This window comes from Nannobrachium achirus, assembly GCF_963921795.1.
Source record: "Nannobrachium achirus genome assembly, chromosome: 22".
Classification (NCBI taxonomy): Eukaryota; Metazoa; Chordata; class Actinopteri; order Myctophiformes; family Myctophidae; genus Nannobrachium; species Nannobrachium achirus.
The window spans coordinates 8,246,601-8,260,743 of record NC_137829.1 but is presented as its reverse complement, the minus strand read 5'-3'; the positions used below and the strand labels follow the sequence as shown (position 1 = coordinate 8,260,743).

The window sequence follows — 14,143 nt, the reverse complement described above, 5'->3', positions numbered from 1 at the left end:
AGTAATGTTATGATTGATTTGTTTAGAATAGCCTAGTTGGCTTTATCCCATTGTATGCTACAAAATGATGATTTTATTTAATATAACTGACTGAGTAGGGGAGAGCGGGGTAAACTGAGACACCGGGTAAACTGAGACACCCCCTGTATCTAGGCAAAGGAACACATTTGTGGTCATTTGACCATTATATGTTTGGGAAAATCCCAGTTGGGCGGTGTCCCAGTTGGGCGGCGGTGTAGCGTTAAGCCTTGAACAGAGTCGGGTCCGCGGTGGAGTGCGGTGTAGTCTTTTTGAGCGTTAACGTTGTAGTTTTATGACTCAAAAAGACTACGCCGCACTACACCGCGGTGGAATCCACCGCGGACCCAACTCTGTTCGAGGCTTTAGGCGGCAAGCGTACAGCTATGAGACCCCATTGATTTCTAGCCGAAAATTTGATGAGCAATACAATGGTTATATGTCACAGTTATTGTCCACGACATTGTAAGCGGCGCGAAGGCCAGCGGACCTTGGTCCTCTTTGCGCCCGAGCGCCGCAGGCGGAGCGCTGCTTAAGTTACGAAGCCGTGGTGAATGCAATCGTTATATTTACGCCCAGGCCATAAGGCCTGGGCAAGCGCACGATAAACGCATGAATGGGATGAAGATCGCTTGCTTTACAGTCTGTTGGAAAGGCTCCCCCTCCGCCTTATCGCTGCACCGCCCAACTGGGACACCGCCCAACTGGGACTAGCCCATATGTTTAAGCCCCTTGAATTCCCACCTTGCCACGAAGTAGTAGTACTGTGGAAAACATGCATTTTTCACAAAAACATGTTTTTTGCATGTTAAAGTAAATTGTCTAGCTGTCAACATAATCAGCTGTTGTGTCAAAGCAAATTTATTCAGGGAGAACATTTTATGTCATAAATGTTGATGAACTCCCAATTTATAAATCCATGTGATAGATGCTAGCTGAAGATTACCCTGAATTGATAAGAGATGTCCTTTTCCCCAAAATGTGGCTGTGGGGTAAAGTGAGACAATTACTTCGGGAAGTGTTACTAGCTCCTTTCGGAACCTCTCCCTCCGCGGCTATGCCGCTCCGAGTCCAAGATGAGGTTCCTGCTCATAACATGCCCAAATGAGCTTTTTTCGGGGGTAGTTTGCCAGGTTTTTGACCGTTCTTACCGTCACCAAGCGGTGTATCTAAAAAGCAATGGTCCCCAGTTCCATGTTTTTTTTCTCAGCCTGTGGCCATTTCTCCCTCCGACCGCTTGGTGGCTGCAACACAGATTAATGGCGAGTCACGTGACTGCTTCTGTAACATTTCATGGGAAAAACAGAACTGGCTGACAAAATGAGCTCTCTGGTCTGTCTCAGTTTACCCCAGTGCTGGGGTAAGACACAAGACCACTTTTTTTTTTAAACAATCATATTTTCACTGCCTTTTATCTTAAATACATTCTGACAAGTTAAACTTCCATTGTTAGGAAACATCCCAAATTACTGGGAAATGTGTACATTTTTACTGATATATCTTTTAGTTCGCCTATGAGGGAGGGGGAGCAAAATTAATGTAAAAAGTGTCTCAGTTTAACCCACTCTCCCCTAGGCATATACAGTCATTTCAATAGGCTACTAAAGGACTACATTGGTGGGAAAAGTGCTCACATGTTTTACTTAAGTAAAAGTATCAATACTGCAATAAATAGCCTACTCTGTTAAGTAGATGTCAGAAAAATTGACTTAAAGGGATATTTCACTTTAAAAAAAATGTTTGGTCATTTTATCGTCTAATCAGGCTTTTGTGACCACCCTGGACAGATTTTAAGTTGCTTGATTCAGTATTTAGATATCTTGAGTGCGTTCGGAAATGTGCACCGGGTGTGTGCTCAGTTTAGTGAGTGCAGTGGGCGGTGACGTTGTAGAGTGCACTCAGTGTAGCTTATTTACGAACGACTAGTTAGGGACAGCGGTGCTTCTTCAGTCTGAACCCTGAAGGAGAAGCAGCAGTTGCTAACGTAACGTTGCTATTGAAAGGTAATTTATTTCATAACATTGGCCTACCTGCTGTTAGTTTACACGTTGATGCGTGTGTAACAATAACGCCTAAAGTACCAATGAACAGTGGACAAATGGTTCATTGGTACAAATGGTACATTTTGTTTTCATTTCCTACGCCATTGTTCACTGCTGAAAAGCGCTCAAGACACCGCCATGAAAATCAACCAGTGTTACCAAGCAAAACACCGCAATGACACACCACACAGTCAAACCCCAAATTCTGAGGTCGGTCAGTTCGTGCACTCAGCACACCGGGGCGCAGTACAGCGCACTGGACATCACATATGATGACGCATCAATGTTGTCAGTTACTGAGAAGTCGGACATCAAGAACTTCCTCAGAAAAGGAGTTAGAATCTCAAAGGAGAGTGAACTGGATTTCCTGGTTGAGTCACCATTATTTGGAAATGTGTAAGGGATAATGTCTGGCTGCGTGGTCGTTATCGAGAAATAAAGGTCCTGACAGGCTGATAACCCCCTCGGCTCGTGTCAACCGCATAGATAGACAGTCTAGATATTGGGTAGTTGTCACTGGCCTACTCTACAGGTAGTTGCCTAATACTAAAAACTATTTTTACTTAATCAAAGTCATTAACATTTGATTGCAGTCTAAATTGATGTTTTAAACCAGAATAGTACATTACATACAGTACTCCACGAAGACAGGCAATTTCCTAGTATGCTACACCTAATGAGAGGAATACCTCTAATTGCCTTTACGTTGGTGCTGCCCGTGTTGTGCAAATATCACTTTTTGATTTGAGTATTTTTACTGTCAAAGGATATTTGAGAGTAACCCTTCTGTTGACACGTTTAGATCAATAGAATCTAATCTAATGGGGGTGGCATAACTCAGGTAGAGAAACCGTCATTAGAGCATGAAGGGTTCCCGAAGGGTGCCTAGTTCGAATCTGGACACCCCCTAAGTTAATGTTGAAGAGTCCTTGAGCAAGACTCTGAACCCCTAGTTGCTCCCGGTGAGCAGGTTGGTGCCTTGCACGGTTTCCTCTGCCATCAGTGTATGAATGTGTGTGTGAATGGGAGAATGTAATGCACAATCTATGTAAAGCGCCTTGGATAAAAGCGCTATATAAATGCACCATTTACCATTTAATGGTTCTTTGTAATCGTAACTAATTGCAGTTATGTATTTTGTAATTTAACTAATGAACTCTGTTACATGAATACTTTCCAACCCTGGCTGGCAACGAGTCATTAGATATTAGAAATGATACAAGCATTTTATGATTACCTGATAAGATTAGACGGTTAAAGGTCTCACGACATGCTGTTTTTACAAAACGTAAAAGTCTTTATCATGGTCCTTCAAACGTGTATCAAAAGGTTTTAACTCCAGTGAGCTGGTTTTTTTCTCTCGTGTTCTGAGGCCTTCTGAGTTTAAAAGAAAAAAAAGAAAAATACCTGCAGGTGTCGCTGTTGAGGGATTTTGCCTGTCAATCAACGCCTCTGTTCTTCCCCCCCCAGGGGGAGAAAGAGAGGGAAGGGGAGGGGCTGCAAGGGATGTCATTGAGTTCAGAATTTATAAAAGATTTGATGTCATGAGACCTTTAAAAAATGTATTAATTCTAACTATTAATTTAGCGAATGTCTGACCGTCTGTCTGCATGCTGACATCACGCATGCTGATTCCCGCGAAATGACCTTGCACCTGCGTATATTTCGGACCTTCTGTCCCCTTATACTCCTACCCGCAACCTCAGATCTTTAGACCAGCTCTTGCTTCTGCAAATCTGGTCACAGAAGGGGACAGAGCCGTAAGGGCTCCCCATCTGTGGAACAATCTTCCCTTGGAAGTCAGACAATCTACCTCACTGGCCACTTTTAAATCTAAAAACCCATTTTTACAGAATGGCTTTTAACTAGTACTGGTCAATTGACTCTGTTTATCTGAGGACTCCATTTTTATTGTTTTTCTTTCTTGCTGTTCTTTTAAGTGCTTTTTATTTCTTGCTGTCGGCATTGTTTTGAACCTAATTGACGATGTTTTTATTGTCGTTTTTTTGTTGTTCCTAACCCACTCTGTTGTCAGGGTTTGTGGTGTGTGTGTGATGTGAAGCACTTTGTTAACTCGCTTTTGAAAAGTGCCATATAAATTAAGTTTATTATTATTATCACTGATACTACACAGTGTCGCCAGTCGCAACCATGGCAACAGCTGCATGCTGAAACAATGCCCAAATTTGGAGATGACCATGGTGACATCCACCATGGTAACAGCCGCTTGCTGAAACAATGCCCACATTTGCAGATAAGCATCTGCATGCTGACATCACTGATACTACACAGTGTCGCCACCATGGTAATAGCCGCATGCTGAAACAAGGCCCAAATTTGGAGATGAGCATGGTGACATCCACCATGGTAACAGCCGCAAGCTGAAACGATGATGATGTCCGCCATCTGTCTGCATGCTGACATCACTGATAATAAACAGTGTCGCTACCATGGTAACAGCCGCATGCTGAAACAATGCCTATACATCACAGACAGGTATTTCACAACTGGACGTCAATGGTGACTGTTCTGCCCAACGGGCACCGGTCTGGGTTCTCCAACATTACTTCTGAGACTCCTATATTCAATCCCTCATATACTGTGCATACCCCCCGGGCACAGGACTAGCAATCTGAGTTCCCAGAGGTTCTTTTTCTCGCCACTAGGGGGGCGAGAAGAACCTCTGGGCCAAAACTATGATATTCCTGGGGCAGGAAGTTGTCCCAGGCTCAGAATCTGAGCTGGGACAATACAGGAAGTAGAGCCCTGTGCAAACCTTCAAAACATCCAGAACAGAAACCAACCAAAAACACTACAACAATATGCAGCCCATTTTTCAAGGTGAATCCTACCAGACTACAGGACTAGTAACTAGTAAGACACCTCAGGGTGACATGCGACCTCACCCTAAAGGGCTAGGTTGCGCCAATTCTTGTCCATCTGGCCACTGATGTACGGTATATGGGACCAGTTACTCACTATATGGAGACCCCTGCATGATAGTCAACAATGTTATGTCAAATGATGTCCATATATGGGCATTACCAAATATGGGCATTCCCAGACATGTCCTTAATATGGATAATATAGGAATCTCCATATATGGGCATAAAACATAATTATGTTAATTAGTAAAGCCAAACAGGGCCTTGGCGAGTTAGGGCCTGGATTTGATGCCTGGGGATCTCCATATGGGCATAAGGGGGTAACCTAACAGGGCATCATCTGGGAATGCCCATACTGTATGGACATTGTATTTATTTTATCCTTTATTAAAGGCCCACTTCACCTCTGGGACAACCCTATCTTATTTTATTCTTGTTTGGGACACGATCAACACAATCCTGAGTTATTTTTTGTGTTCAATTTGTGTTTTTAGATATTTTAGTATTTCAGCATGTACTAGTGATGCATTTTGCATCATCAGTGATGCGTTTTGCATCATATGATGTAAAATGCTAGTACATGCTGAAATACAAAAATATCTCAAAAAGCAGATTGAACACGAAAAATAATTCAGGATTGTGTTGATCGTGTCCCAAACAACAATAAAATAAGATAGGGTTGTCTCAGAGGTGAAGTGGCCCTTTAATATATATCCATATACATATATGGACTTAAAGTTATACCATGTAACTTTTTTTATGAAACAAATCTTAAAATTGTCCTAACTGTTAAATCGCTAAAGTTTTAGAACACCCACTCCGTTATTTTCAGCTTCTAAAGCCTTCTCTTAATATGTTTTCTGTGATCCTCGCCGGGGTCCGGTTTTCGCGGAAAAATTACGTCATCATACACTACCGGCCAATCACAGCGAGGGTTATACACTGCCGGCCAATCACAGCGCATCTTGCTGACTTCTCAGGAAGTAGCTTGCCTCAACAAAACAACAGCATATACTCGGGTGAAGGAGTCCGTTTCTCCGGAATGCCTGAACGCACAGGAACCAGGGACCCCTCTAAAGATAGATCTCGGCGAGGTGGAGGCAGACGCGGGGGTGTGAGGCCCGGTCCGCGAAAACGGCCGAAAGACGCGGACGCGACCGCGGTTTGCTATAGAGTTACTGACCACTAGTTGAGCAACTTACACAGTATAGCTTTAATATTAACGTTTTCGGCCTGGGATTGATGACATCAGAAATATACATACCGTATATGGGCATAAAAGGGATTTTGTTTCTGGGAATGACCATATATGGACTTATTATTATTAATAAAGGATAAAATAAAATAAAATGTATCCATCAATATAGTTTATGCCCATACATGGAGATCCCTATCTGAACCAGCCACACAGATATGGGCCATGCCTTTGCCATCTGGCCAGTGATATATATATTAGTAAAGCCAAGCAGGGCCATGGCGAGTTAGGGCCTGGGTTTGATGCCTTGGGATCTCCATATTTGGGCATAAGTGTGTACCCTAACAGGGCATCATCTGGGAATTCCCATACTGTATATGGATATTTTATTTATTTTATCCTTTATTAATATATATCCATTTACATAATGGACTTAATATTAACGTTTTCGGGGAAGGTAGGGTGTAAATCAGAGTAAAGCAGGCTTTTGGGCCAGTTAGGGCCTGGGATTGATGACATCAGAAAGTGGAACAGGAAGTGATGTCACAGTGACAGTATGGATATCCAGGGTTTGATCTTTGATGAGGTGATGTCACGTGACATCACTTCCTGTACTGACTGAAAGACGGACACTTCCTGTACTGACGGACAAGCTTATGACATTTCTCATGGTATACTGCGACCTTCGGTCGCAATAATAATAATTGTGTTATTAATATGACAATGTGTACAGTCCCTTCCAGCTGTCACTGCCGACCCCAAGTTTCCTCCCATACTGTACATATGGAGTCACCAACCACTTCTTTTTTCACCAGGAGGCGCAGCAGCATGTGCGGAGGAACAAGCTATCCCTTCAAGTTCTGTTCCCAACCTGTAGGAACGGCTTGTGCATCACCCCAGTTTCCCACCCGAGTGAAAACACCAATTTCCCACCGGAGGCACCGCGAGGAATTGATGCAGTCTCCACAGTGGTAGGCAGAAACGTTATCCCTTTATACCCACACACCTGGTCAAATATTAAAATCAAGTTATAGTAAATAAGAAATATTTACATTACCGTAAATCCTTATATTGATAAGGCAAGACACAAATTCCAATTGTCTCGTTTAAATTCAGTATATTTAATAAATATGAAAATGAATATAACATTTTAAACCAAAATAATAAACATTCTACAATTAGTTTTCTGCTTGCCTAAAACATGCTTACAGTACATAGTAATATTAAGTATTAGCACATGTCCATGTAACAACACAACATTTTCCCAGTGCTCTACTATGTCCCCCTTCCACCAAAGATAAACAATAACAATCTTCTTGTCCACATGTACACCTTTTCCGCCGTCCCTTTAAACGGGGAGGTTCTCTTGTGCTCACCCCCTAGCCCCTGGGCTCTGAGCTCTGGGAGGGCGAGAGAGAGAGAGAAGGAGAGAAAGAGAGAGGGAGAGAGAGAGAGAGAGACCGAGTGAGGGCTTGCTGGCCGAGTGGACGCGTCGGAAACCTCCCCGGAGGGGCCCTGTGTAATTCGATGCATGCTGTTAAAGCTTAGAGTATATTGTCTTCCCTTTGCTTATGAAGCCTCCGCCCACTGGCCCACCCTACATTTAGAGGATCATGTGACTGGGGTAAGTCATTTGCAAGTACAACCGTTCTCTGTGCGCTCCCATTCATTTCCTGAGAACTGCCAGAGCCGAGCAGCTGAGAGGCAGAAGGGGAGGGAGCTACTCACTCACTCCCGCACACACACACACACACACACACACACACACACACACACACACACACACACACACACACACACACACACACACACACACACACACGTGCGCGCGCTTGCGCACCGACACATACAACACAGAGTGGAGAGCGGGGAGAAGAGAGAGGAGAGAGAGAGAGAGGACTGTAGAAGAGAAAACAGTCTCCACGGCTCTGCAGCTTCTGACAAGGTCTGTGCATTTTCTCCTACCGTTGCTCTGCCACTGTGCGCTTCATTTGTCATGTTGGTGGGTTTGTGCTTCTGTTCCGTGTGTCTCGTTCAGCTGTCATTGCTCTGTCAAAGCCAATGACAAGTCAGATCACCTATACGGCACACTGTTGTCCGTGTGCGGCATTGTACTCGCTGTCAGTCAGAAAGGAATACAGACAGAGGCTATCACCGATGCTGACTGGACTTATAACACCTATTTCCAGTATGACTCCAATCCATGAACTGTCATGAACAAGAAGAGTCTTGCTGTTTACACAGAGTGGACACAGGCATGGACATCATCCCATACTGTACCGGTGTACCTCTTTGAGGCTATACTTTGTTTTGAGGCAACTGTTCACAGTTTAATTTGCACTGTTTGTGCCTATTGTGATTTCAGTGTGTGTGAACTTAGTCTGGTTATTATTGTAGGCTAGAGCTGACTCAATGTCTTTTAACTCAGGCATGAGAGTTTAAAGCGAAACAGCAACAGCAGCAGCAAACTCTCTCTGCACTTTCGTTCTGGAAAAGTTTGGTGCTTGTCAAGAGTTTTTTGTGGTGCGCCTCACTATGTCTGTTATTTGTGTGTGTGTGTGTGTGTGTGTGTGTGTGTGTGTGTGTGTGTGTGTGTGTGTGTGTGTGTGTGTGTGTGTGTGTGTGTGTGTGTGTGTGTGTGTGTGTGTGTGTGTGTGTGTGTGTGTGTTGTGTGTGTGTGTGCCTGACAGCCTTATTTGCCTGCCGTACTGTAGCTTACAGAGAGCCAGGGCTGTTAGCAACGGGTTAAACATTAGGAGGCTCGGGTGGCTGAGGAAGGACACCGGGGGGAGGTGTGCGTGCGTGCGTGCGTGTGTGTCAGTGTGTGTGTGCGCATATATGCGCGTGTGAACGTGCATACATGTATTAAGTGTTTGTTTGAGTATGTTTGTGTTTACGTGTGTGCGTGTGCATGCGCTCGGCGTTTTGTCACCGCGCGCCTCTGTGTGGGAGTGTTGCAGGGCTGGTGTCTTGGGTGTCATCGACAGCGCTCTCACTTCCAGGGTAATAGTCATTGGTATTGATGGGTGGCTGTCAGGAGGCAGAGAGCCACCGGGCGGAGGGGAGAGAGTGGCTGAGGGGCTGGCCCTCGGCTGTTATTTTCAATTACAGGGGACCGGGGCAGAGCTGACAGCAAAGGCATTTGTACACCCCAGCGAGGGCAGAGGTAGTGGGTGGATGGGGCGAGGGAGGGAGGGAGGGGTGGGTGGGTGGGTGGGTGGGATGGTTTGGAGAAGAGACTCTGGCCCCTCTGCTCCTGGGTTTGATGTGGAAACTGAGCACTGACCTCCATGACTTTACCCCCGCACACTGGAGGGGCCCTCCCCCGCCTTTAACTGTGTGACAGCAGTGTGTGTGTGTGTGTGTGTGTGTGTGTGTGTGTGTGTGTGTGTGTGTGTGTGTGTGTGTGTGTGTGTGTGTGTGTGTGTGTGTGTGTGAGTGAGAGAGAGAGACTGCATTCGCAAGCCTGTGTGTAGCTATGTGTGTAAGTAGTATGGAGGGATTTTGTGAGTGAGCAGGCAATGGCATAGGAGAGAGATGGGGGGGGGGCATAGAATAGACCCCCTGGAGATCAGGGGTATTCAGTGAGTGAGATTAGTGCCCATTTAAACTCTCACTTAAATCCATTTACCATGGACCCCTCACTCCCCTCGCATGAATACGCATAAGAAGGCAGATATCGCTATACATGCACCCTTATGCTACATGAACAGCTCAGTGTCACATATGAACCGCTCAGTGTCAAACACACACACACACACACACACACACACACACACACACACACACACACACACACACACACACACACACACAATAATTAAATGAAAAATAGTCACACTCTGGCTGCATAACATAGATATTTGTGACCGTCCGCAACCAGATCAATGAAGGCTGTAATCCCCCACCACCAACACCGCCGCGTTAAGCTATTGCTATCATTTCGATTCCTTCCTCGGTCGCAATCACCCCTCAGATATGGTCCAAGGGCTTATGATAGTGATCAGCTCAGGTGGGGGACTCAATTAAAAAGCCAATCACCAGCGGATAGGCCCTATCACTCCATCAACACCGCTTTCCCCCCCAGCACATTTAATTGCTCTGCAGGATTCCGCCACTAAAGGCATCATCTGTCTGCCACAGATCAGGACACACAAATTGGGCCGCTTGTTGACAGATGGAATCTTTCAGGATGGAATACTATAGTACTATATCATTCGAAGGGCACACACTTATTCTGGGATGAGGGGGTTGTGGAATTCCCCGTGCTATGCCTAATCAGTCGGGTTAACTGCCAGCATATTGATTGACTGCTGTATCATTGATCCAGCTGCATGTTATGGACTGTATAGCCATTGATTGGAGATAGACTGCACTGCACTGTATATGGCCACGCTCGCTTGCCAAGAGACTCCTACTGTAAAGCCAAGGCCAGAGGCAGGCATGTGCACCCATAGACATAAAAGGGGGCTTGAGCCCCAGCCCTTTTACCCCTCTGTAAAAAGTGCCCTCTCCAGACCATGAACGCTGTTTTTACTATGGTGAAAGAAATGCAAATGCCCTCTTTCCATGCCATACGTGAAGGCAGCATTCAAGAGAATTGCCTTGCATGTCCAAACTCTCCAGAACTTGAATGCTTATGTTGAAAGAATTGCCCTCGTTGTGTAGAAATCCATGTTGTACGTCAAATATCCAGTATTCACTTGACTATGCTTAGTTTAGTGTGGTATCAAGCACCGAAAATAGCCGACCTCCAAGCTCACAACACGTTGCAGCGCAGCGCGTTGTGAACTTGGAGGTCTTCTATTTTCGATATTTTCACCAAAAGGCCCTTTTGGAAATTTCAGCCCCTGCCTCTCTAACATTCTCTGCACGTCCCTGGCCAGAGGGGAGGGGAGGTGGGAGTGGGGGAAAGGGGCGTGCTCAAGGTGCATTGTGGGATAGCCCTGTCCATGTGTGTGTACGTGCGTCCGTGTGTGTGTGTGTGTGTGTGTGTGTGTGTGTGTGTGCGCGCGTGTGTGCGTGTGTGTGAGATGGCCCCTGGCTACAGAGAGGGCGTTGTGTCTCTGGAGCTGTCAGACCCAGCTATTCACAGGCACAGGAGCCTAACATCACCACCACACACTAAAGACTGACTCCCAACACACACGCGCACGCGCGCGTACAATGTGAGACAGATTGCCCCCAAGTGGAGGGGGGATTTTCCGTAATGATGGATCGACACGTTCCCAAAGAGATGAAGAGATCGCTGATTTCACCTGTCAGACACAATGGTTATTAAAGGAGTAGTTCACCCCCAAAATGACTTTTTTTTCCTATTGATTACTCACGCCATGGAGACTTGAGTTCAATAATATTTTTAGTTTTTTGTCACATTCCTAAGACAACAATTTGATAAGAATACATGTACCCCCATTGATTCCGGATGGGAACCCAAATGCATTTAATCAATGTAATCAATAGAAAAAAAGTCATTTTGGGAGTGAACTACTCCTTTAAGAATGGAAAAGTGCTTGGTCTCTGTTCACTCGCTGTCTGGGAATAAACTTGAGAAACACGCATGATTATTTCATTCAACACATGTGTTACGTTTGTGTCTGAATGGCGTGCCACATTCATTTCTGTTTGTGTTTTATTTGCAGTTGTGTGTGAAATATAGAGTCCGACCGATGTATCAGTCTGGCCAATATGTCGGCCATTATTTGAAGTTTTTGACGACGTTGGTATCAGCAATTATGCAGCCGATGTGTCCCAATCGTTGTACTGTAGGTGAAAAGCAGTTAAAAAAAACTGCAGTTCACAATGTGCCATGGGAGCTTTATAGATCAGCTATTTGTTTTATATTTGAGCACGACTTAAGTTGTTATTTGTGTTTTGTTTTGTGTGTTTTTTTAATTGCTTAGTTAATTCTTTCTTAAATAGAAACTTTGAACATGTCTACGTTTTTCACATTGATTAGAAAATCGTTGCAATTAACAAAATATGGGTCAAAGCAGGTAATCAGTGGTCTAGGAATTGGGATTGGCATCAAACCCAAAACTCTGGCATCGGTCGCTCAAGAAATTAGACTTATACATTTGTTGGTTAAAACCAACAACAAGTCTCCTGTCCTGTCGATGTGTCATGTCCAAAGTTTGACTAAATGTTCTCCTCCTGCTCTGTGTTTTCCCTTGTGTATTCAACCCTTGACCCGTGTGTCCAGCCCACATTTGTTTACCAAAGTTGAGTTTTGGGTGTACACGGAGTGCTACTTCACGTGTGTGTGTGCGCGCGCGCGTGTGTGTGTGTTTGAGAGAGAGAGAGAGAGAGAAAGGGCAAGCACAGGACAGTGTTGTGAAAGTCAGTGATCACTTAAATGCAAAAAGATCAGCACAACCTGACCCTGTGTGTGCGTGTGCATGCATGCGTGTGCGTGTGTGTAGTCGTGTACGTCTTTGTTAATGTGAATTTATGTGACTTTCCACTAAAGCCTACCATGAAACCAAGCATCGACGAGCACAAGTATATCAACCCCATGGATAGAAACGAAATGCATTATCAAACGACAAACAGACTTTAAGGAAGGCAGCACGGGGGCCTCTGAGAGGATGTTGTCCCGACCAGAACATTGATCTGAGTGTATTGTGCCTCACACCATCTCTAGGCAGGACACTCAGTGCTTACTGGAAGTGACTCACTGAGGGGAGATTGCCCCCTGACTCTGATTTAAGGTTGCTTTGACATGTTTCTCTGACTGTGCTGTAGGTGTGGCTAGGCAACGCCTCTCAGGCTGTGGTGAACTTTACCCTTCTCATTAGACTGGCTCCAGCCAGGGCCCTTTTTTTTTTTTTTTTTACTTGGGCCGATCACGGTTGATCTGTAAGCTTGACAACAGGGGAAAAGGGGAAGGAATGGGGGGGAGGAAGGAAGTCAAAGTAGAGAGAAGGGAAGGGCATTTCAATGCAGGTTTGACCCACTATTGAGCACTATACTGTAGCTAGACAGGAAAATAGTTTTCCCTCTAGTGCAGCTTTTGGGAGCATCTCTTTGGTCAGGGGGGTAGATGGCTTCAGCAGACCCTCTCCCAGCCCTGCGTAGCGATGCTGCGCGGATAACTGTGAACTTTGTTTCCAGTTGTACTGTAGGTCAACCGTTCGGGGAGGAAATTATGCAAACAACATGTGGAATCCATTTGGAGGCCTGTGGCATTCCACAGGCTGTTTGGCTTTAAACAGCACCAGAGCCATGTTAACGTGGGTCCACGCTATGGACCATAACTCCTCTCAATTAGCATCTTCAACCAGGCCCTTCAGCTAATGCGGCCTTAGCCGAAAATGAGAAGAACAACAGTCAAAGTGAGGCCGCGAGTAGATGAGTAATAGAGGTAAACACAGCTGCTCGTTTTATTAAGCTGCGTAAGAGAGCAGGAATGGGTCAAACTAAGGGAAAAACTCACTTGGCATAAATAACTGCACACAGGTTTGTAATAAGTGTCAGTGTGCTGGAATGTTTAGATAGGTACGTTTGTTGTCTGTTTCCATGCTCAGTGTTGGGGTCGATTTGGTCATGTCAGCGGAAATGCTGCGTGAGCCCAGATAGGGTAGACACTCCGTGATGCTGCATTGAGAGGGCTCTGCAAGGCCATTAAACACTTAGGGTAAATGCAAGTGCATGTGACTAAGTGTGTGTGTGTGTGCGCGTGAGCGCGAGTGCGATTATGTGTGGTGTGTGTTTAAATCACAAGGGACAGCGGGTGAGAACAAGAAGGATACGAGAAAGATAAGAGTGTGTGTTGCTGCCGTGCCATGTGAGAGTAGAGGGGATGTGTTCTACATGAGTTGTTTGCAGTAGCTAACTGTATGAGTCAGTGGACTGGAGCGTCTGTATACTTGTTTTTTTTTGTAAAACATCTAGGTCGATTGTTGAGTGCATGTGAGTGCTAGTGTTTTGATGCATGCATTAGACAAGCCACCGTGCATGGTATGTACGCGATGCATACGTATGTTGGGGGAGGGCCTCGCAAC

General features: G+C 45.2%; 1 protein-coding gene across 3 annotated transcripts in view; it reads left to right on the top strand.

The window, feature by feature from the left end:
• Positions 1-7,643: 7,643 nt before the first annotated feature.
• The window catches only part of LOC308308036 (Krueppel-like factor 12), a gene marked incomplete at its 5' end in the record, with an annotated part of 58,387 nt that continues 51,887 nt past the window's right edge, over positions 7,644-14,143 (top strand). The window contains one exon of one of the 3 annotated variants that reach the window (XM_080753400.1): positions 7,644-7,764. Coding sequence is in view for 1 of the 3 variants with exons in the window: in XM_080753402.1 (XP_080609528.1) it covers positions 7,672-7,768 (97 nt within the window). Of the gene's footprint in view, positions 7,769-7,823; positions 8,086-14,143 lie in introns of those variants that run through there. The other 2 variants (XM_080753402.1, XM_080753399.1) reach the window with 2 other exon arrangements.